This window comes from Pan troglodytes, chromosome 9, assembly GCF_028858775.2.
Source record: "Pan troglodytes isolate AG18354 chromosome 9, NHGRI_mPanTro3-v2.0_pri, whole genome shotgun sequence".
Taxonomy (NCBI): domain Eukaryota; kingdom Metazoa; phylum Chordata; class Mammalia; order Primates; family Hominidae; genus Pan; species Pan troglodytes.
Window position 1 is genome coordinate 48,273,059 of NC_072407.2, and position 23,210 is coordinate 48,296,268.

At 53.9% G+C, this 23,210-nt stretch overlaps 1 protein-coding gene across 1 annotated transcript in view; it reads right to left on the reverse strand.

Annotated features, from left to right (window-relative positions):
• Positions 1 to 1,856: 1,856 nt before the first annotated feature.
• Positions 1,857 to 23,210, reverse strand: part of ALX4 (ALX homeobox 4) — a 50,296-nt gene continuing 28,942 nt past the window's right edge. Inside the window, exons 2-4 of the mRNA XM_016920714.3 lie at positions 16,691 to 17,001; positions 8,915 to 9,043; positions 1,857 to 6,604 (exon numbers count right to left, since the gene is read on the reverse strand). Of these exons, the coding sequence (XP_016776203.1) occupies positions 6,275 to 6,604; positions 8,915 to 9,043; positions 16,691 to 17,001 (770 nt within the window). The 3' untranslated portion in view covers positions 1,857 to 6,274. The remainder of the gene's footprint in view (positions 6,605 to 8,914; positions 9,044 to 16,690; positions 17,002 to 23,210) is intronic.

Consider the following 23,210-nt stretch of genomic DNA (forward strand, 5'->3'; position numbering starts at 1 on the left):
TCTCCTCTTTGAAGAGCCTTTTAGGGATGTGAGGAAGTCAGATGGATAAATAGATATACGGTATCATGTGCCATCATGGTATTATGACACAAACAGTTTTGTGGAGGCCAGAGGGGCAGCCTTTGACCTAGGGGTGGAAGTTGAGGTGAGGGCATGGGCTTAAGAAAGAGCTTCACAGAGGGTGCTATCATTTGGAGGATACACTGCAGAGTGGCTGGGTGCATTGGAGGGGATCTAGGGAGGAGATAGAGGCACTCTAAGAAGAGATAGCAAGTCCAGTGGTGTGGCCAGGTGAAAAGGCCTAGATGGCTTGGGGAACAACAAGCTGTGCTGGGTGGTCAGACCCAGTGAAGGGCTGAGCCGTAGTCCACAGTCAGAGGAGGCCCTGCTGGCCCTGGCCTTGTCGTTGTTCTCCCCAGAGACCACTCGGAGGCACAGGTCCCAGGGGTGGGCTACCTGCATCCCCCGTGATGCCTAAGTCACACATCAGGCCAGTCTTCCTCTTCAGCAGTGGCGCTCATCTGGACTCTGAAGGATTTGGGGGGTGCTCAGCTCCCACAGGAAGAAGCAGGGGTGTGAGGTAGAGACAACACCCCGTGGTTTCGCATGTGGTTTGCACATGGCTTTTCTCCCTCTCTGCTTCAATTCCTGCCCTGTGACTTGGCAGTGATTTGGTGTGGAGTGTCCAAGTGCTACCATGACCCTGAGCCCTAATATAGGACAGGTGTCATTTTTTAAAAAAAACAAGCTCCCAGCCCAGGTCAACCTAAAACCCAGTTGGGTCTATACTGAATGTGAATGCACTGACACAGGTATCAAATCTGAGATGTGGTTCCAAGAGAACAATGTTCAAATAGTTGGAAAGAGAGGATAAAATGGAGCTTGTTGTTGTTGTTGTTGTTTTATCAGACTCACAGCTGGGAGCTGGAGGGAGATGTCATTCTCTGGGAGTATCATTGTCCCTTATGTCACTATGCCACATCGGCTTACGAAGCCCATGCATGGACATTGTCCACTTAATCCTCCCCCCTCCATCGGTAAGCTAAGCAGGGACAGGGCTTGTTTCTATCCTTCAGATGTGAGAACTTAGACTCAGCTGGTTTGGTCAACAAAAATGACTCCCTGTCCACACAGTGGTCCCTTGGAGGCTGACTGCCTCTTCCTGAGTCACCTTCGTGCTGGAAAGCAAGGAAACACCTATACGACAGTAGAACCTGGGTTCCTTCTGCTTCATAATTTGTCTTCAGAGGTTTGCTTTAAAAGTTGTCTGGCCATACGTCCTGGAAGGACAGTTCCCCTGGCCACTCAGTAGCAGAGCCAGAACTGGGACCCGCCTCTCCTGGAGGTCCGCCCTGTGCTCCTGGTGTCAAGCAGCCTGGACCTCTGTGCTCTGGCTCTCCTGCTTTCAGAACAGCCCCTGGGAACAGAACGGTACTCAGTGGCACCGAGGGGCTGGCAGTGCTGGTTGTGAAGACCTCACGGCACAGTCTGTGCCAAGCACACCCCAGATGCAGGGGAGGCAAAGAGTTGCTGCTGCGACCCTTTGGGCTGCCTGAGAAGTGGGTTCTGGTACCCCCTGCCCCCTTCTAGCTTCCCTGCAGTGCAGACAGGTCCTCTGGGACAAGGGGGCTGGGTATGTCCCAGACCTTCACAGGCCACGCACCCCTTCTTTGTGCAGGAGCATCAGCCGGCCACCTGTTGTTCATCTAGCCCTGGTAATCCCTTCTGTACTGTGTCAGCAGTTCAAAAGGGCACTGTTAGTATTTTTTGCCGACTTCAATTAATGTGAGATTTCAGAGGCCCCTCTGATCACATTTCATCTGTCACAAGTCAGGAACAAAACAGACAGATTCCAGTTGAGAGGAGGAAGGAGAAGGAGTTTATTGCAAATAACAACAACCAAACAGTTTGGGCTGGGCCAGCAAAGGGTGTTCTGGGAGTGCCCGGCTGCCTCTGCACTCCATTTTGCCCCATGCCTGGGCCCCTATGTCTCCTTCCCATCCGTGTTCCTCCTCTCCCAAAAAAGATGTAAGTGCAATAACTTACTTTAAAAGGCAAGAACGTTTCTTTTAATATTTTGCTATAATGTAGTTACATGGTGGTATAGGCAGTAAAACTTTATGGAACCGACCTCATTTTTTTTTTACATTTTTCTGGATTTTTACTGTATTTTTAATATATATTTTTAATATTCCACCCCAGGCCATTAAGCTAAAGGAAAAGTTGCATTTATACAGGGTTAAAATATCTTACAATGAGAACAATAAGTATTGGTTGAGGTTCATGTTCCTTCTAGCACTCAGCTTTCTTTTTTCAACCACTGCACACCTAAACAGATGATTAGACATTGAAAACTGTCCTTCAAAATCAGTAGTATAAAGGCCTAGCTCTATGTGTGTGAGTGAAGAGGGAAGAAAGGAGAGGCCGAGGTTAGGTCATGGAAGCCCCTTTCCTCCCTACAGCATCCTGAAAGAAGTGAAGTGGGGTTGATGGGTCTTTGTCACCTTCTTATTTTTTAACTGGATAGTCACAGAGTATTATCCTGGGGGCCAGTTTACCAACCATCCTCCCCCAGCTAGGCCTGTTTGCCTTTGCACTGGACAGTAAGGGCCATGAAACAGACCAGGAACCCCTGCGTGTCTTTCAGGTTCTCGAAGATGGCCCCCCACTGTCTAGCCCAGGGAGGGAATGACTGCATAAGCAGGGTACGTAGTTTTTCATGGAAGCGTCCCTCTTGTCTGCCCAGCCGAAATGACAGGAGATGGGGCACGGAGCTGGGTCCAGTGTGATCACAGCTGTGTGTGCTGGGGACCCACCCCACACTTGCTGCACCCACCCCGTCGCAGTGTCTTTGAGCTAACCTGGCCACCGTGCTTCCCGAAGCTGGAGGCACGGTAGTGAGCGCTGAGAATCAAGTATAGTTAAAAGAATTCAAGGAAAGTTCTAAAAGCCCATGTCCTCCAAGTGCTATTTCAGCCTTGGAGACAAGCCTCTCTGTGTGCCCCCCAGAGCCCTCGCTCCCATGCCCCAGGAGTAGTGCTGGCATCTGGAGGGCAGTAGCAGCACCTTAGTGTCAAGCCTTGCCATGCTGAGACCTGTGCCCAGCAGGGACTGGAGGCTGTCAGTGTGGGGAGGCTGCCCATCCATCTGCCGGCTACCCACGACTTCATTTTTAAGTTGCCATCTCTGTTGAGATCTTAGGCAGGTATCCAAAGGAAATCCTCACCTCTCTTAGCTTATTCGCATAGCAATGAACCACGTGGCAGGTAGATGCTTCTCTCCACCTGCCTTCATGAGCTTTAGCTCCAGATGGCCTTGGGCAGCTGCCCTGACTTGCTCAGTCATCCTAGGACCTGACACGGCAGTGGCCCCCTGCTCTGCAGTGCAGAAGGCTGGGCCTAGCCACCTGTCTGGGAAGGGACTGGGCCCCAAGGTTCTCTTCTGGAGAACTGAGCTGCTGAGTGAATGCCCATGAGGCATTGGAGAGGGGAGCTCCATGCAGCACCGGCCGCCCCTGGTGCCAACGAAGCCCAGGCCCTCACACCCTGGGTGGCACGTCCCAGGCTCCTCTCTCAGCTTAGTCTCAGGGCAAATACAGGTCAGGGCAGTCATGTCTCCACTCTGGGCCAGGGTCTTCTCTGTTGTGAAGGGACTGGACTAACTAGAGGGTTTCTAAGCTTCCTCCCAACTCGGTGGTCCTATCATACTTAGTGTGGTTAGGTGGCCCCCAAGGGCTGGGCCAAGCCACGGAGGACAGGCCTGGGGTACGTGGCTGCCTTTGACGAGATGAACAGGAATGTTTCACATTGGCATGTTTAATCCTAGACACTTCCTGGGTGTGTTGGGACAGGCAGCCATAGCCACAGAGTCTTCTAATAGATGCCTTTTCTTCTCAAGCTTTTGGGTTGAAATTTGCCTGACTTGGGTCTAGCCCAGCCAGAGAGCAGACGCATGGAGGAACTGAGTGCCGGGGGCCACTGCGGAAGAGCCCCCTTAAAGCTCTCACTCTCCCTCCCTCCCTGCTCTGGAGCTACCTGTCTGTCCTCCTCTTTGTCCTGATTCCCTTGCTCTCCCTCGTGGCCCACTCTGGAGCTACCTGGCTCTCCTCCTCTTTGTCCTGATTCTCTCATGGGTGAGAAAGACCCAAGGTGAAAGTTCCTTCCTCCCCCATCCTTCCTCAGCCATGAGCATTTCAGAAGGAAAGTGGGGAGAAATGGGGAAACTGTTCCCAGCCTTAAGTTCTTCCTTTCCCTGGCTAGATTTTGGGGGAGTCTGGGTCATTTCAGCGAGCCTCAGAACTAGAAAAAACTTCCCAAAAGTCACTCCAAATCCTCAAATATTTGAAACACTTAAAGCCAAGCCTCCAAGAACATTTAATTCAATGTCCAAGACCCTTTCACCTCTATAAGATCAATTTTAGAGCTACGGTTCACAAAGAGGTCTGACTCATTAAGGGAGGCCACAGCCAGACCCTTCCTCAGCCTGGTTTCTAGAGCAGATGAGAACACCAGGCAGGCGGGAGACTGTCACCCCCAACCCCAGAGACCCTCATTCAACAACACCAAGTTTACCCTCAGCCCAACCCAGGAGGCCTTTCTGTGTCCACGACCCTGAGCCTAGTGGGCCTGGCCCTACTCCATGACAGGAATCAAGGGAGAAGGTAGAAAAGGCGAGCGCTTCAATGCGGGGCGCTGCCTGCTGGAGGGACCCCCCACCTGGGATCTGACAGGCCTGCCTCTGGACGGTTACTGTGTACTCCCAGCTGAGGTGAGGGCTGGGGCTCAGGGCCAGACCCAAGCTACAGGGGTCGGGCAGGCAGGCACGGAGCCCCGCTTCCTGGAGGCAGGAAGTCTGGTTTCAGGAGGGCATCCTGACAGCCCCATTTGCAATAGCAAAGCCACACCGAGGAGCCCAGGCCAGGAGCCCTTCCGCAGGCTGGAGAGAGGGCAGAGAGTCCTGGTCCCTGTGGAAGAAGTGTAAGGACGGAGTGTGGAAAGCTGTGTGGAGAAGAGCAACACCTCCTAGTGCCTGGAGGGACACAGAGCCCCCATCTGCCATGGAAGGCTCTGGGCAGCGATGACACTGACAGATATGGCAGGGAGGACAGTCAGTTTGAGGCCATAGCAGGGCCTGGAGGCCGAGCATGGCCACACGTCCTCTAGCAAAGCCTGCACGCAGCTTTTGACCCTCTGCCACCCGGCCCCCAAGCTCTAGCTTATGTGTTCCGAAGTTGTGAGTCCTTCCATGCCGGGACACTGCTGAGCAGCCCCAGGGAGGGGCCAGGCTAGGGCAGGGAAGAGACGAGCCCCTCCACATCCTCCTGGAGGGAACCTGACTGGGCTCTGGATGGAGAACAAAGCTGCCCAGACCTCCCTACTGTACCAGATGCCAGGCAGGCCGGAGAGCGGGAGGACTGCCCGGGCCCACGCCCCACCCGGATGCCTCCCCCTCTCCCAGGACCTTTCCTTCTTCTAGCACCATGGGAGCCCTTGTGGCATCCGTGTTCTCAGCCTCCCTCAGGTCTGGCTCCTCCCCTATAGTGTCCAGTGAGGGGCTGGCCCGTGTCTCCCCTGGGGACTGGCATTGCTAGATGGCAGCAGGGGTCCTCGGCTCCAGCTCCTGTCATCCTCTGCCCACTCTCTCCAGGTGTATCCAGCCTAGGGGACAGCCAGGATGCAGTCAGCCAGGCTCTGTCAGACTCGTCACTGTTCGGGGGGAGGTGGAGGCCGGTGCCTTGGCCCCAGCAGGTCGGATTCCATGTGCTTTCAGGGAGAGAAAGATGGGAGGGCAGGAGGCTGGCTCTGCAGGGCAGCCTGTGCTTCAGACACACAGCCACCGGCCTGGTGACCAGGGGACCCCATTAGGAGCGGGAAGGATGGACAAGACTGGGCTGGTGAGGCTGCTGGGTCTGCATGGAAATCTAGCATTGACTCATGGTCAACTCGGCAGAGCAGAGGAGTGGGCGGGAGCAAGAAAGCGCTTTCAGCTTATCATGGATGCGAAGCTGAAAAACGTGGCCACCTGGCTTTCTCCACTGCCTGTGGCCGGGAGCAGGGGTCAGGGCCTCAGTGCCAGGGAGGGGCCAGGGGCCTGCTGCCCCCTCCCTCCCAGCAGTCCACGGGGCCTCAGACTTGGGGCGGCTGAAAGTGCTGAGGGTCAGGCCCCTGGCCCAGGCCAGGTTCCTAAGAGGAAAGTCGAGTGGGAGGCTGGGGGCCTGGAAAACATGGGCGTGGCCCATGGTGTCCCGAGGTGGGGACGGGGCAGGGGTGCCCTGTCATGTGGCCCAGGAAATGGCCGCACTGTGCTCCTTGGCCTTCATGCGGAGGGCCGCGATGCTCGAGGTCTTGCGGTCCGGCTCGCCGTTGAGCTCGTAGCCATTGAGGCCTGGGCTGAGGCTGGCTGCTCCAAACAGGCTGCCCATGTGCGTCTGGCCCACGTGACTGCCAGCCCCAGACACACTCAGGAAGTCGGTGACGCTGCTGGCCCCAGAGCCAGGGGGGTGGGCATGAGGGGACATGCAGGCAGGCACCGGGTCGCAGGGGACCACGCAGGCTGGCACTGGTGAGGCAGCCCCGTTGTTGCCGAGCCAGGACGGGTTCTGAATCTGGGAGAGGAAGGGAGAGATGTCACCGGCTGGCGGGCAGGTGTGGTGTGGAAGGGGCTCGCCCCTTCCCCCAGAGCACCTCTCCCCTCACTGTCCATCCTTCCCATGAAGCCCCTCTTGAGTGTTTAGCCTTGATGGACATCCAGATACCCCTGTAGGGGTGGCTTTTACACCTTGGCATCTCTGTTCCCAGGGCCAGGCTAGCAGCAGAGGGAAATTCAGTTCTAAAGAGTGACCTCAGGCTTCATTAAGGGTCCAGTGGAAGGGTGACACCCCAGCACCCCCCAGCTGCCTTCCTATTTTTAGACTCAACTGTAGACTTGGCCTCCATCTGCGGATGGCAGCTGTGTCTCATTCACCTCCAGCTCCTCCGCAGGCCCCTCACATCCATAGGCACCTGAGCAAGGTGAGCAGACCTCAACTCGGAGAGCTTTGGCCTCGCAGGTTCCCTTGGGCCCCCACCAGTAGCAGGGAAGATGGAGGGGTTGGGTGAGGTGGGCGGCAGGGACCTAAACCTCTCAGAAACCAAGGGTCAGTGGCTGAGGTTCCAGGGCCTGAGCTAGGAGGCTTCAGAACTAACTCAGGATGGAAGGGGCTGCCTCAGGAGTGGACAGCCAGAGCTGAGACCGGACCTCCTCGTGCCAAGGGGGCGAGGGCATGCGCAGGGATGAGTTGGCCATCTTATCTTCCATCTGTGCCACTGGGCTTCCCTTCCCTCCCCAACGTTCACCTGGGGCTCCCATCTTCCTCTACCTTCTAGGCACGTATAAGGAGATAGAATTAGGGTGTGGGGGAGACCCGGGAACCTCTCAGCTTATGCACACGGGATTCCTGGTTACCTCATGTGGGCTTCTGCTGGCCTGCCCTCCTGCATGTGTCTGGAGCACACTCGAGGGAGGCATTTTAAAGCAGGGAGAAAGAGCTCAGCCCCCATCCTGGAGGGAACCGCATTTCTCTCTGCGGTGCAGGGGAAGGGGGACCGGTTGGCCTCCATCACCCCCTCTCGGAAGAGGTCTGAGCACACACTATGTGGTGCTGTAGGTGAGGTGGGGGTAGGAGGGGTGAACAGGGCCCTGTGTTGGGTTCTCCCTCCAGCTGTGCGCTCAGGCAGCAGAGCTGAAAGCCAAGGAGGGAGCTAGAGTTCCATCCTGGGAGGACAGAGGGAGGCTGAGTTTAGGGAGGGAGAGGGGAGAAAGAGAATGGAAGAACATAGTGCGAGCTGATGCTGATGGTGCCTGTGTGAGACACCCCATATTCCTCAGCCTCACCTCCAGGCCTGTGCCCTGCCCTCCTGCCCCATGAATCCTGGGCTGGGGGAGAGGGAACGGAGGGCTGGTCTAGTTGGAGAGCCAGAGACCATTTGCTAGCACAGAACCAGGTCAGGGAGAAGTAAAGGAGGCAGGGGTGCCCGTGCTACTGGCTGGCTGCTGAGCAGGGCCGGGTTGGGAGCTGAGGCAGAGGCCACGCCAGAATGAGGCCTGAGCAGGTAGGGAGCAGCCACTTCTGCTGGGCAGGCTGAGTGGGGGTCAGGAGTGGACTTGGACTTGGCCAAAAACACATCTCTCCAAGCATCCCATGTGCCTGATGTGACTCAATACTTCTCATCCCTTGCATCTCACACTAGAACAGGGGACTGGCTGACAGACACCTAGGGAAAATGCTCTGGGGGGAGGGGAGGACACGGCCCCAGAAGCTGAGCACAGGCACACAAGCTTTTTGAAACTGTACAATTCACAAAATACTTTTGCATGATTGAATTTAGACCTTACAACTGCCTGACAACAGAGCTGAGCAGATGCTTTTACCATGTCCAAGGTACAGGTGAAGAAACTGAGGCTCAGAGATTTGAGACTTGCCTAAAGTGAGAAAGACCTGGAGCTGGAAAGATAACCTAAGTCCCTGGACTCGGAATCCCAAGCTCATTCCAACTTGGCCACGAGTCCTGGAGATTTCAGTGCTCGCTTTCTGAAGAGACCCTCCGAGCGGTATCTGAGGGCCTGGTGGCCTTCTGCCTGCCTTGGTTCCGATGCCCACAGCAAAAGTGGCCAAAGCTAGTGGAGGAAAGAGCCGTTCTCACTGCCCCAACCTTCCCTTCCCTAAAGTTCAGCCAAGCCTGGTTCAATGATTAGTTGGATAGATTAACCCTGGGCCTCCCACACTCTGGTATAAACAGGCACACCCCTGGAATGAGACGGAAGGGCAGCCTGGAGCCATAAGTCATCTCGGGGTGCCTGGGCTCTCCTCCAAGGGGCTCATTCTCAGAGCACCAGGGGCTGGGGATCGGTGGCGGCAGCTCAGGGCGGGACTTACCTGGGCGTAGTTCTCAGCTCGGGTGAGGAGGGGCAGCTCATATGCAGTGGAGAAGTGGGTTCGAACCTGCTGCATCTGCCCAAAACGCTCCCGCTTCCTCCACTTGGCCCTTCGGTTCTGGAACCAGACCTACAAGACGCGAAAAAGCCATTGTCACCAGGGTGAGACGCCCGCCTGGAGGCCTCACTTTCAGGCAGTGCAAACTGTTCCCTTGAGCCCCCCATCAGTTGCAGTGCGTTTGGGAAGCGGTGCGGCCACACATAAATATCAACCTTGGTCTTTGTCCTCAAGAGCTGACAATCTAGAATCATCCACTCTGAGCTGGGAAGGTATCTTACCCCCACTAGCCATGGGCGTGATCCTGAGCCAGAACTTTTATTTTTCTAAGCTTCAGAATCTAGAGCAGCCAAGTGTCACCACCTATAAAACAAGTCACTGGTCATCTTAGCAGTCATCTAACCAGACTCCTGTGGAGAAGCTGATAAAAGCTACAAATGCTCCTCCAGATGTGTTCTCCTAGACAATCACACACAGTTTTGCCACAGTTTTCCAAAAGGTTCATGGCTCTCTAAGGCTTATTGGTCCAGATTCAGAATGCCTTCCTCCCTGCATCCTGTCTGCAGCCTTCTTGTTGGAGACAGTCTCCCAGCTCAGAACTCCCCTGTGTTAAAGGGAGAACAGGGGCTCTGCTGGGCAACAGAGGCAGTCAGGGAAGATTTCCTGGAGGAGGTACAGGAGCTGGGCCTTGAATGGTTGGCTGAAAGGAGGAAAGCCAAGGCCTGGGTTTAGAAACACCAAGGCATACTCCAAAAACCTAAAGAGGTCAATTTGAAGGAAGCGGTGGGAGAGAAAGAAACAGAGTCAGATTGCAGGGGGCCTTGACTGCCAAGTGAAGGGTTTTTCCCTTGGTGCTGTCTGTAGAGGCAGTTGCTATAAAATCTTGTGTAGAAGCGTGGCCTGATGGTGAGAGGAAGTGGAGGCCAACCCGTCACTGAGCACAAGTGGATGGGATGTTGGCCTGATTGGGAGCCCAACGGGGGAGGGGAGGTCTCTGAGTCAGCTGTGAGCACTGGGGTTTTTGGCGATGGGGAGTGTTGGGTCCTTTTCCTTTGCACGAGCATTTCTGGAAGGCTGAGAACTTTCCCAAGGCTCAAGAGCAAGAGCTGCCCTACCCCTGGCCCATGACTTAGGATCTGGAGAAGGGGTGATGGGGACGGGGTGGATGAGAGAGGGAGAGTGAGGAGGGATCAGCTTCCAGGCCAGGAATGGCTTTAGGCTGATTCAGAGATGGACCGTGGTGCTCCTCAGAGGGAGGCCTCTGCCAGCTTGATGTGCACCTGTCTGCTGGCTTTGCAGACTCAGATGCAAGTGGGCACACCTCAGACAGCACGCTGCAGACCGGGAGAACAGAGCCATGACAACAGCCTCAGCTGCAGAGCCATAAGGAGCCTTGCCAGGCCCTTCCAGGCCCAGGCATCAAGAAAGCCAACTTTCCTGAGGTCCAGTCCCTGCTCTCCAGGTGGAAACATTTCTCTATCCATCACGACCAATGCAGCTGCTGAGCTAAATATAGGAGTCAGCTCTCAAAATTCCTCTGCCTCAGAGCCTTTGAGCTTCCTAGGAACCACTTCGAGGAGGGGAGAAGGAGGTGTGGACGTGCTTCCTCACAGACGCTGCCTGGCCTCTTTGGGCATCCAGTGTAGCTGGCCAATGGACAGGCTCATAGGAGCACTGGCATTGCCAAGGGCCTCAGTTTCTGCATGGCGAATGGTACCTCATAGTCGCAGCAGGGGAGATAGATGGGAAATGCAGTCCAAGAATGTTTAGAGTACTTCCCATTTGTTTCCTTACAGCTCCTGACCTTTCTCACTGTCTTTTGCTAGAGGAAAGAGGTCAAGGAAGATGGGGATGTATCTCATGTTACTGTGAGGAGGGTGGGGGTGAGCAGGGGTGTACATTATTATGTTTCTCCACTCCTGTACCAACTCACTTTCCCCTCCCTAATCCTAAGCATGTGTGTGCGTGCACGAGCGTACTCACTAGTGTGGCTACACGCACGTGCATGTGTGCACACACATTGACTGGGGGAGGAGAAGCCTCTTCCTTAGAAACGGACCCTCTCCCCAGGTTGGGGTCTCAGCCCCTGCCCTGGCCTCCCAGGGCCCCTTTTCCTCCAGGGATTCCTAGGGTCCAGGCCCTGGCTGCCCACTGGGAGCCAAGGACAGATGGGGTCTCCTCTCTGTGCTGCTGAAATGGGATCCCTCTTTATCAGTGGCCTGGGATGGGAGACTGGGGCCAGGATGAGAGAATGAATCAGAGGAGCTTGTTTTCATTTCATGTTTAATTTCCTGCAGGCTTAGCTCCGTCTTTCCGCTCCTTCCTCAGCCTCCCAGGGTTTTCTGTGGGGGAAGCTGGGGGGAGGGGAGAAGCCACTGGAGGCGCGGAGAGAGATGGCTTCTCTTTTTCTTTTTGTCACTGTGACTGTTGGGGTTCTCCTTGTGTCTCTGTGGGTTCCAGGTCCCCATGGTGGGACTGTGGAAGTGGAAGATGTCCCTACAGGCTCTGGAACAGAGGATCCAGGGATGGGCGGGGAGGGACCCCGAAGAGGGAAGGAGGTGGCCAGCGCCTGGCAAAGGGGTCTAGAGTGGAGGGAGGAGCCATGTGGGGGAGTGGAATGTGGGGCGCGGGCTCGCTGGAGCTGAGTGTGAGGGAGGAGGAGATGTGGGTTATCTGGGGAAGACAGATGACCAGGCGGGGGAGAGGCCAGCAGAGCTAGCACCGTCTTTGGAACAGGAGTGGAAGAAGGTCAGGCTGAGGGATTTATTTGAGGGCTGAAGATGGAAATGGTGAGAGGCGGGTGAGCGACCGGTGGGAGCAGGGCTGCCCACCTCCTCCCTCCTTCTTCTCCTGTTCCTTTGTCCTGGGGCCTTACCCTGCGCACCCAGTTCTGGCTTTTCTGCCCAGATCCAGACATGAGCTAGGTGAGCCTGGCCGGTCCTCAATATCCTCCCCAGTAAATTGGAGGCAGCAAGGGTATCCTCACGACCCCTTCTATGCTCACATCTGCAGGTCCTGAGGCTTGGAGTGTCCATCCATTTCTGACCCCTGGCACCCCAGGGGCTCCGAGAGCTCCCTTCCAGATGCCACGCCAACCCCCACGCCCGCTCCTGTGCCTCCAAGCTCTGCACCGCAGGCCTGTCTCCACTGTGCAGCCCCAGGAGGACAGCCAACCACGAGGTCCCCACTGTTCTCCCGGTCTGAATGTCATACCTCAGGACCACCCCAGCCTGGGCCCACTCAGCACAGGCCTCTCCTGAGGACCGGGCTGTGCAAGGAACCAACTGTCTTGGCGGAGGCCTCGCTAACCGCAGCCCATCTGGGGCCAGGGCGGGGTGGCCCAGGGCGGGGAGGCCTCTGTCTTATTGTCTTCAGACACCAGCTGCAGAGATTGGAATCCCAGACAGCAGAGAGAGGCCCCTGCAGCCCCCTGGAGCAGGGCCAAACCCCAGGCTTCTTCCCAGGAAAAGTCCATCTTGGGGCCCCCATTGCCCCGTCCCTGTCCCCACCACCACTCTACGCCAGGCACCTGGCTTGCCACCAGCTGAGTATGGGCCCTGAACAAACACAGCAGAGGCAGACAGGGGGTTCCAGCACCACCCCCTTACCCCCCCCAGGGCACTGCCAGGCTTAGGGCTCAACCCAGAGGTCTGACGCACATGAAGATCCCACCCACCCTGCTGCCTTTATACAAAGAAAAGCCTCTGAACAATCTGGCATGTGTCCTTGTACAGCAAACTGAAGTCAAAGAAGCACTAGGCTGCGACTCAGGAGTCCCGGATTCCAGTCGCAGTGCTGCTACTGAGTGGCTGCTGTTAACTTCAGGTTATGACTTCCCACCTATGGGCCTCTTCTTCCTCGTCTATCAAATGGGAAGGTGGGGTGATCATTTCCAGCACTACCGTTCTATAATTCTGTGGTTCTCCCACTAGGTGATAAGATATGCAGCACCTCAGAGTTTCCCTTTCTGCCTTGGCTGCCAGGAAGCTCCAAGTTGAAGTTTGCGCTCAATGGCAACCATGAACCTTAGCCTAAATTTTTTTTACCACATTACCTCTGCATTTCATGCCATTGTTCTTGTTTTTAGATTGAACGAATAAATCTTTAATTGTAAGCTACCTCAACTCCGTTGTGGAAGTAGGTATAAGTGTGTGTGTGTGTGTGTGTGCGCGTGCATGTGTGTGTGCAGAGAACACTCTGTTTTAGTTGTATGGTGGTAACTGAAAAATGCTCTGTGTGCCTTTGTTTTCATGTTTTGTACTCAAGGCGTCATTCTTCTTTCAGTACTTAGTGAATTCTACTCCCGGGCACTCCCATATGTTTGTTAGGAAGCATGCATGCAACACACATATGCAAACACAAATGTACACACATACTGCACAGAAAAGGAACAGGTTTATCGCACACCAACACAGCACCTACAGGGCTGTCCCATAACCAGCTATGCCCCTTTCTCTACCTACACCTGTGGGTCCTCCCCAATCCATTTGCTGGAGATCAGGCTAGATGCTAGGATTCCTGTCCAAACTCAGGCATGTAAGGTCATGTGAGTGGCTGGTTGTCCAAATTCAAGTGAGATCTGGGTGTGTGAGGGCTTCTGGATTCACAGGAAAGCCCCAGCTGCCCTGTCATCCTTCATCAAACATTCATTAGGCACTGGAGGGGAATAAAATGGCAGTCTTGCCAGGTGCAGTGGCTCATGCCTGTAATCCCAGCACTTTGGGAGGCTGAGGTGGGTGGATCACCTGAGGTCAGGAGTTGAAGACCAGCCAACCAACATGGTGAAACCCCATCTCTATTAAATATACAAAAATTAGCCGGCTGTGGTGGTGCACACCTGTAATCCCAGCTACTCAGGAGGCTGAGGCAGGAGAATCGCTTGAACCCGGGAGGCAGAGGTTGCAGTGAGCCAAGATTGCACCACTGCACTCCAGCCTGGGCGACAGAACAAGACTCTGTCTAAAAAAAAAAAGGAGTCTGGGCTGGGCATGGTGGCTCACGCCTGTAATCTCAGCACTTTGGGAGACCAAAGCAGGTGCACCACTTGAGGTCATGAGTTCACGACCAACCTGGCCAACATGGTGAAACCTCCATCTCTACCAAAAAATAAAAAAAATTAGCTGGGTGTAGTGGTGCATGCCTGTAGTCACAGCTACTTGGGAGGCTGAGGCATGAGAATCGCTTGAACCCAGGAGGTGGAGGCCGCAGTGAGCCAAGATCACACCACTGCACTCCAACCTGGGTGACACAGTGAGATCCTGTCTCAAAAAATAAAAAATAAAAAATAAATGGCAGGCTGCCCTCAGGGAACTTACAGCAACTCAACCATGCAGCTCTTCAGCATCACTTCTGGTAGCTGCAGTTTCTGAACAGCTACATATTTACTGATAACCACTAGTCCTTTTCCACATTAGCCATTTTGGAAAAAAAGTTTGTAGACTCTATTAGAGATGCCTCTGCCTTCTTAAACAGAAAATGGTTGCAACTGATGAATCTTTTACTGATGCCTTAGAACAATGCTGCTGAAGATGCTTTCATGAATTAATTCAAGAGTCCCTGGGGCCTGCTGAGGATTGCAGGGTTGGGGCATCTCTGTCCTAACATTGAAGGGCTCAGCCCACTGAGCTGCATGGCGCTTTGCTGATTAAAAAAAAAAAAAAAAAAGATTTCTCTTTGTTCTAAAGCTATTGATTTTTCTGGCCCACTGGAGAGGGAAAAACTGCTATGTGGCAACATTTTATTTGCTATTTCCAACATGCTTTGGGTTGGAAAAGCGGACTGATTATGACATTTATTTTGTGTTAAATTGAAACTTAAACTTGAGTGTGTGAATTTTGTCACCTGTATTTTGGCTACTCATGGGTCTTTTCTTTCTTTCTGATCCTTTCTTTGCTGTGAATTCATGCTGGTCGGGGCAGATACAGCTCTCTGGACAAGGGTTGATTGGTCCACGGATACTTATTTTTTAGACTTGATGCTCTGCGTTTGGCTTTCTCTAATTGGTGGGAATACAGTGATGAACAATCAGTGCTTGATCTCAAGGAAATCACAGTTTAGTAGGAGGGGACAAACAAGTAAAATAACGTAAGCCAGTCAACAATCCTGTAAAGAAGACAAAATAGGAGTTGGGCACAGTGTCTCATGCCTATAATCCCAGCAGTATGGGAGGCTGAGGTGAGGGATTACTTGAGGCCAGGAGTTTGAGACCAACATGGACAACAAAGCAAGACCCCATCTCTACAAAAAATAAAAAACCTTATCCCAGGCGTGGTGGTGTATGCCTGTGGTCCCAGCTACTCAGGAAACTGAGGCGGGAGGATCCATTGAGCCCACGAAGTTAAGGCTACAGTGAGCCATGATCACACCACTGTACTCCACACTGGGTGACAGAGAGAGACCCAGTCTCTTTAAAAAAAATAAACAAAAATACCCAAAAGATAAAATGGGCCCAGGCATGGTGGCTCATGCCTATAATTCTAGCACTTTGGGAGGTTGAGGTGGGATGATCACTTTAGCCTAGGAGTTTGAGGCTGCAGTGAGCTATAATCATCTTATTGCACTCCAGCCTGGGTGATAGAATGAGACCCTGTCTCTAAAAAGAAAACAAAAAAAATTTAAAAAAATTTTTTAAGAAGATAAAATAGGACAGTGTAACAAAAGGTGAGCTGGTTTGATTCTGTTGTGTTGGGTTGGGTTGAGTTCTATTGGGTTGTGTTGAGTGGGTTGAGTGTGTCAGGTTCCATTGTGTTGTGTTGTGTTAGGTTGAGTTCTGTTGGAATGTGTTATATTGGGTTGTGTTGTGTTGGAAGGGGTTGCATTAGGTTTAGTATGTTGAGTTCCATTGTGTTGTGTTGGGTTGAGTTGAGTTCTATTGGGTTGTGTTGTGTTGGGTTGGGTTGAGTTCTATTCGGTTGCACTGAGTTGAGTTGAGTGTGTCAGGTTCCATTGTGTTGTGTTGTGTTAGGTTGAGTTCCACTGGAATGTGTTATATTGGGTTGTGTTGTGTTGGAATGGGTTGAGTTGGGTTGAGTGTGTTGAGTTCCATTGTGTTGTGTTGTGTTGAGTTGAGTTCTATTGGGTTGTGTTCTGTTGGGTTGCAATGAGTTGGGTTGAGTGTTGGGTTCCACTGTATTGTACTGGGTTGGGTGTTTTGGTTGTTGGCTGGTAATAGGGGGGCTACTGCTTTAGCCACAGTGGTCAGGAAGACTTCTCAGAGGAGGTATGAGTTGGAACTTGAAAAATGGAGGGGGATGCAGCCATCTAGGCAGAAGGAAGAGCTAAACTGTTCTCTGTTTCTGCCCATTGGGATGCTGTAGACATTGTCTTCATGTTTGTCCTGTTTCCTGTCTAAGAGATAGGCCTTCTAGAGCAGGGACAAGTAACCCTTCTCTGTGTGAAAGAGCCAGGACTCTCACACTGTGTCAAGCCCAGAAACAGCCAGCAGCAGCCTTCCTGCCCCTCTGCTGGAGGCCCTCCTTCCTTTGCAACCCCCCACCACAGTGCAGAAGCCCAATATTAAAGAGGATAAAAGCAGAGTCGCTCTAGTTGGGAAAGGGGCATGAGGGGCAGGCTAGGAGCCCCCACTTTCAGGTTCTCAATGAACTGAGGAAAGGAAAGCCATGGTGTGGTTGGTGGGCAGTCAGGAGACCCCAACTGCAGCCAAGAGCCCAGGGACAGGCTCTGCTTTACCAGCCTCACTCCCAGGTGGCCCTCACTGACCTGCACGCGGGCCTCGGTGAGGTCTGTCCTCATGGCCAGCTGTTCCCGCGCATACACGTCTGGGTAGTGGGTCTTCTGGAAGACCTTCTCCAGCTCCTCCAGCTGGTAGCTGGTGAAGGTGGTCCGGTTCCGCCGCTTCTTGCCCTTGTTGCTCTCCGAGTCGGCCTTCTCCAACGGGCTGGGGAGGTCTGAGCTGGCCCGGTCCTGGGGCCCCTTCACCCCAGCCTCCTTGACACTCAGGTAGCTGCTGTCCATCCCCACAGTGTCAGAGTCAGGGGGTAACTCTGGCTCACCCAGGGAGCTCTCTTTAGCTGAGGGAGGAGGAAACAAAGTCAGAAACCAATGGTTGAACCAAGCAAGAGAAGGGGGATGTCGGGGGGACAGTGGGGCACTCGGGTAGCCACCCCTTGCCTTTTTCCTCTTAGAGCTCATTGGATGCGAGGTCAGGAGACTTGGCTTCTAATTCTGGCTTGCCATTAACTTGCTGTGTGACCTTGGGCAAATCTCTTCCCCAATCTGAGCCTCTTCGCCATCATCTTAGACTAGGTCCCTTCCAGCAACAATGTTATGTGAACCTAAGGCAGCCAATCTGACCTCTGTGACCTTTAATCCCCACCTCACTGACCCTGAGCTCCTCTCTCTAGAGGGATTCCCTGCATCAGGACTTTTCTGGGGCCCGAGAATTCTGACCCCAGTGCCATGGCCTCCCTGGGTGGAAGGGAAACTCATTCAGCAGCCATGTCTGGCCCAGTGGGGCTTGGGGTGAGGAGGACCCAGCATTGAGGCAGACAGGAGTGCCCCTCCTTTCCTGGCCTAGTCCCACCAGGAGTTCAGCAGGAGCTGTGGAGACTCTGCCCCAAGAGTCCTGTGCTGAGGAGTCAACACCTCCTTCCCTGCCCCCCAACCCTGCACACTGGTCTCACCTATTGTTCAAGAGAAGGGTCTTTCTTCCTTGGGGGTGCATGGGATTGAGGCATGGGCCACATTTTCTGTTACAAGCAGCTCCTGCCCACTGTTTACTGAGGCTGCCCGGGCACCTTCATCCCCAGCATGCTGACCCCGGGCCTGGGTGGGTGTACATGAGCACAGCTCCCAGCCACTGCGTCTGGCAGATGGACCCCCCCCAGGACATTCCTAGCTCAGGACTGCAAGGACGAGTCAACCCATACACATCAAGAAAGAAGAGGTGGGGGCTGGGGTGGGAGAGTGAGGCGAGAAGCCACTTTACCACCACACAGCCTGGTGAGCTTCCTAGGCAGACACACTCACCTCCTGGCAGAGGGTTTGGGACAACAGTCCCTACCTTTTTGGCACCAGGGACTGGTTTTGTGGAAGATAATTTTTTCCATGGGTGGAGAAGGTGGTGGTGGGGCATGGTTTGGGGATGAAACTGTTCCACCTCAAATCATCAGGCATCAGATTCTCGTAAGGAGCACGCAACCTAGATCCCTCACATGCATGGTTCACAGTAGGATTCACGCCTCTGTGAGAATCTAATGGCACCGCTGATCTGACAGGAGCCAGAACTTGCAGTAATGCTTGCTCACCTGCCGCTCACCTCCTGTGTGCGGCCCGGTTACTAACAGGCCATGGATCGGTACTGGTCCACAGCCTGGGGGCTAAGGACCCCTGGTTTAGGTCATGGACTCTTGATAGCCCCACCATGAATCCTATGGCCATGACTCCCCAGCTGTGTGCTCAGGAGAGCTTACCTACCCTCTATGTGCCTCAGTTTCCCCCTCTATAAAATGGGGATGAAGATACTTCTAGGATCTTCCTCACAGGGTAGCTGTGGGAAATAAAGAGGCTAGTGTGCTAGCTATGTAGTTTTGCCATTATTGATATTCACATTTCTAGTCTGGACTTGCAAACCCACAGACCCTGTGAACATTAGAGGACTCCGACCCTGGAGAAGTCCTCCAAGCATGCAGGCCCTTGGGCACAGGAGCATGTGCAGGGTGTGCACAGATGCCTAGGGAAGGGCAGCCAACTGGGTGTCTGCAGATGTGGGTGTGAACTCCTCGAGAACTGCATTCCTTGTCTGTAACTTGGGGAAAAGGAACTTGTTGAGTGAAAGAACAAACACAATTAATAAGACGTTTGGGGAGCATTTGACACAACCTTTCATGTGCACGAGCTTTGATCATCACAACAAGCACGTGTGGTAGGTGTGAGCATCAGCCACTCTGACCCGCGGTTTCTTCTGGAAATAGGTCCAAGCGATGGGCATTAAGTGTCAGAATGATGCCTCTAGTCCAGGTCTTCTGACTCCATCCAGATCCTGAGGGCTGAAGCTTCAGACTCGTCTCATTCCTGGCTTTCTGTGCACACTGGGGAAGCTGAGAGGGACATTTGGCCTGTGGCATTCTCGCCTCCCTCTCCAAGGCATCAAGGAAAGGGCATAGAGGTGAGTGCCCAGAGTAGGCCTGGAAGCAGCTTCAGGAGGCTGCTCCTGAGGGCCACTGGCAGTGCAGACGCCATGGGGGTGCACGACCGGCCCAGCGGCATCACGCATGACACCTGTGTGAGCCCAGGCACATGCAGACAGCCACGGCTTCAGTGACAACATTCTGCAAACTGCAGCTGGCAGCTGGGCCAAGAGCTTTCAGCAAAGATATTTATCTTCCTGGCAGACAAATACATTTTATGTTTTAGGTTTTTTTTTTTTTTTTTAGAAACCCCACCCAGCCTCACAAAAATAACCATCACTGTTTTGCAACTTCCTGGAAGCCAGATGAGGGGCTGAGGGAGGTGAGCACTGAGCCCTGAGCTCTGGTCCCCAGGCGCCATCTCACAGCCCCACAGACCCTTGCTGGGGATCGGGACCACCCTGCACAGCAATGGGAGCTCCATGTTACAGGAACTGAGAGTTGGTATGGACCAGCCTGAACTGCTAGTTTTAACTGGGGGGAAACTGAGGCCAGAGAGAGAAGGGAACATGCCCCAATTCCGGACAGAGCACAGCCTCTCAGCTCCTGGCCTGCCCTCTACTCCCTCCCCTGGGGTCTTAGGCCTTATTCCCAGGGAGAGAGGTAGGGGCAGAAGGAATCCAGGGGCCTCATATGACCAAGGCGTCCTGCTCTGTCCATCTTGTGGGGAGCAGGACCAGCCCTTGAGGATGAGGGAGTGAGGATGCGGCCTGGGGGCAGCCTCTCAGCACTGAGCCAGCTCTTGGCCTTTCAGGGGAAGTGGCAGAAGGTCCAGTCTTCATGGTGACAAGTAAGGGTCCAGTTTTGCCCACCTCCAGCTGCCCACTGAGACCAAGTGAGCAGGCAGAGATAGAGGTGGCCCAGGGTGTGCAAAGACCACCAGCCCAAGAGTTGGGAGCCCTGGCCTCGGCCCCTGCTCTGCGCAGGACTTCAGATGACCCATTTCATCTCTGGAGTCTCACCTACAAATAGGGAGAGCGGGGTAGTTGAGGGTCCCTCCTCCCTTGCTCACCAGCAGCCAGGACTGTCCCTGAGGACCTGGGGAGGGGAGGAGAGGGGGAGGGTGTGCCTGTTTCAGAGATGGAAGGAATTCAGGGCAGTGCTGCTCCTGGTTCCTCAAGGAAGAAGGAAGCAAGCCTTCTAACCTGTCTTGAGTCAGCTTGCTTTAAATTCTGAGGCTGGGTTCCTCATTTAGACAACAAAGAAAAATTCCCCGAAGTTCTGCAGCTCCACTCAACTGGTCAGAATAACAAGCACGGCCCTCTCAGAGTCTGAGTCCTAAGACCCCAAGCTCAGGCTGTCTATGTCCACCTCTCGCCACCCTGCAGCATCTCCACCTGGCGCTGGTTCCAGTCTAGGGTAGCAGGGAGCTCACTGCCCCCAGGACAGCAGAACTATTCATCTTTAGACCCAGCCCATGTCTGTCTCCCGTAGGTCTGGCTCACTGATTCCAGTTCTAACCCCCCAGCGCCCTTCCCCATGACAGCCCTGTCCCTGCGGACATTGGGAGGCTACTGCCACCCGTCTGAGTCTCCCTTCCTTCTGCAGTTCCCACTGCTGTTCCTCGGGTGGCCCTGAGTTTCTCCGGCCTGTGTGAGACAGAGGGTGGCAGGGATGATATGAGGAGTGGGGCTGGGCCCTGGGCAAAGCCAGCAGATTGCTCTCCAGGGAGATGACCCCGGGCTGGCTGGAGTGTCAGCATGGTAGCTGAAGGCCTGGGTGCTGGTCAGATCTGACTCCCCGCAAGGTGCCCTCCTCAGCAAGACGGCTGCTGAAAATAGAAGTCCCATGGCTCAGGCTGACTGCTCCTGACCAAAGGAAACCAGTGACCTTGGTCCCCCAAGTCCCCATCTTGGGCCCCTGCCTGGAATGTTCCTCCTTCCAGCTGACCTCCAAGATCCAATGCTCCTCCAGGAATCCCTCCCAGATTGTGACTGTTTTCCATCCTCTGATCACCCTCTCCACTGACTGCCTATGTTTGCTGACTCGTATCTCATCAAGCCCTGAATGTCCAGCTCCTCCTATAGAATGTCAGTTCCCCAAGGGCTGGGACCTCATGCCGTTTGTCCCTTCTCAGCCTGAGGCTCAGCACAGGATAGGTCAGGTGGCAGAGATGCAGTAAGAGGTTGCTGAGGAATAAATGAACAATTTCTAACTAACAAACATCACTGAGCTCTCGCTCTGTCCAGGTATCTGTGTGCACCTTTGGTGAGCCGATGTTCTATAGAGCACGTGCAGAAAATGTCTCTCGAGTAAATGAACCAACCGCCTCATCCTCCTACCCATTGGGGAGAAAGTTGGGTGGGATACATTGAAAAAGGGCACGCAATGACGAATGCCACCATTCAAGGCTGACAGCACAAACAGCAAAGGTCACTGCGGGAGACAGGGGAGAAGAAAGACCCAGACAGACCTTGAGCGATGTCTCCATGCAGAGAGCAAGGGACAGAAGGAGAAGCAGAGACGGGCTTCATAGGGGCGGCTCCAGAATTGAAACCAAGGTCCAGAAACCCAGTCCAGGATCTGCCAGGAACTGGCTCCACACCCACCCTGCCACCACACTGGGGTAGAGAAGACCGCCAGGGTGCTCTCAGTTTGCCTGGATGCTGGGCAAGCCTTCTTCAGAGCCTTGGGGCACCTCGTGCTGGCATAAGGCTGAGCAGCAACAGCGCCCAGCGTGGGTCCAGGCCACCCGCCAGGGGTTGGACTTCTCACATCCTCCCTGGAGCAGCTCCTTGTGGACCCAGAAAGGCTCTATGCTGACGCCCCTCCCATGATGAGTTTGTCCCAGGGCTGAGGCTATGGGGTCCAAGACAATGTAGTCCCAATCTGCAGCTTCCCAGTCTTGATCTGGAAGTAAACCCCTGACTACTTAGAGCCATCAATCAAGTAGTGAACCTACATCACCGAGAGCAATGCCTGCTCCACGGAGGGTGTTGTGCACGCAGTGTGGCCATCATGGTATCCAGTGCTCTTCAAACAATCCTAGGTCAGCATTATTGCCATAGACTGCTTTTGATGAAGTGGGAAGCATTCAGTTCAAGGTTGTATTCTCAATCCGGAGCCACTGAGCCCTTCAACCTCTGCTGGAACTCCCCCTGGGAGGACCCCCGTACCACTGGGAGCTGTTGTTTCTAGTGCTGGGAACCCCAGGCTGTTGGATTTCAGCTGGAGAAATGCATGAAGTGGAAAGCCTTGCTTCGTTCCCTTAACCTCTACCCATCTGTCCTGGTTCAACCCAATGGCATCACTCTAATCTAGTTTTACCTTTTTAAAACAGGAAAGTCCTTGAGAGGTTTCCAAAGATGACTCATTTTTCTTTTTTCTTTCTTTCTTTCTTTTTTTTTTTTGGCCGTGATTTAAAGAATGACCTTCTAGAGCCATTTTAGGGAGAGGGTGCTGGTGGCATCTGTATGTACAGATGTACACCCGAGGGCCTGTGGCACAAGTCTGCCATTGTGAGTGGGTGTGGGGAACATATGTGTAGTTGCTTGTGGATAGGTTTGTGGAGTGTGCATGCTTGTGTGGTCAAGTGCAGGCACACAAGTGGGATGTGTGTCCCCGTGGGCAGTTGTGTGTGGGTGCAGATCCGCGTGGGTGGGTGTGGACATGGGTGGTGTGGGCCTGTGTGGAGCCGTGCACAGGCCCATGCATATGGCGCTAAGGGGTCTCAGTCATTTTATCCTCCACGGTTTTGATTACATCTATTTTTCCTCCAAACATCTGCTTTGTGGGGGACATGCCGCTTGCTCTGTTCTCGGGTGAGCTGGCCCCACACACCCTGTGGCGGAGTGCACACACCGATGTAATCTCCTTAAAAAAAACAGGCCAGCATGAGGCCCTTTCATGCTATTGAAAGGGCACTGACTAAACCCACTGCTGTCCAAACGGTCCTGTGGGGGTGAGGGCGGAGATTAAAGTTTAGCCATTGATCACGTCCCCACCCCACCTCATCTGACACTGGGGTCTGTCCAGAGCTCAACTTGAATGTCCCTAATTTAGCTCCAGTCCCAATAAATAATGCCAAAGGGGTAGTAGTGACTGGGCTTAGATTTCAGCACACATGCACGGGGCACAGCTGTTTGCAGAGA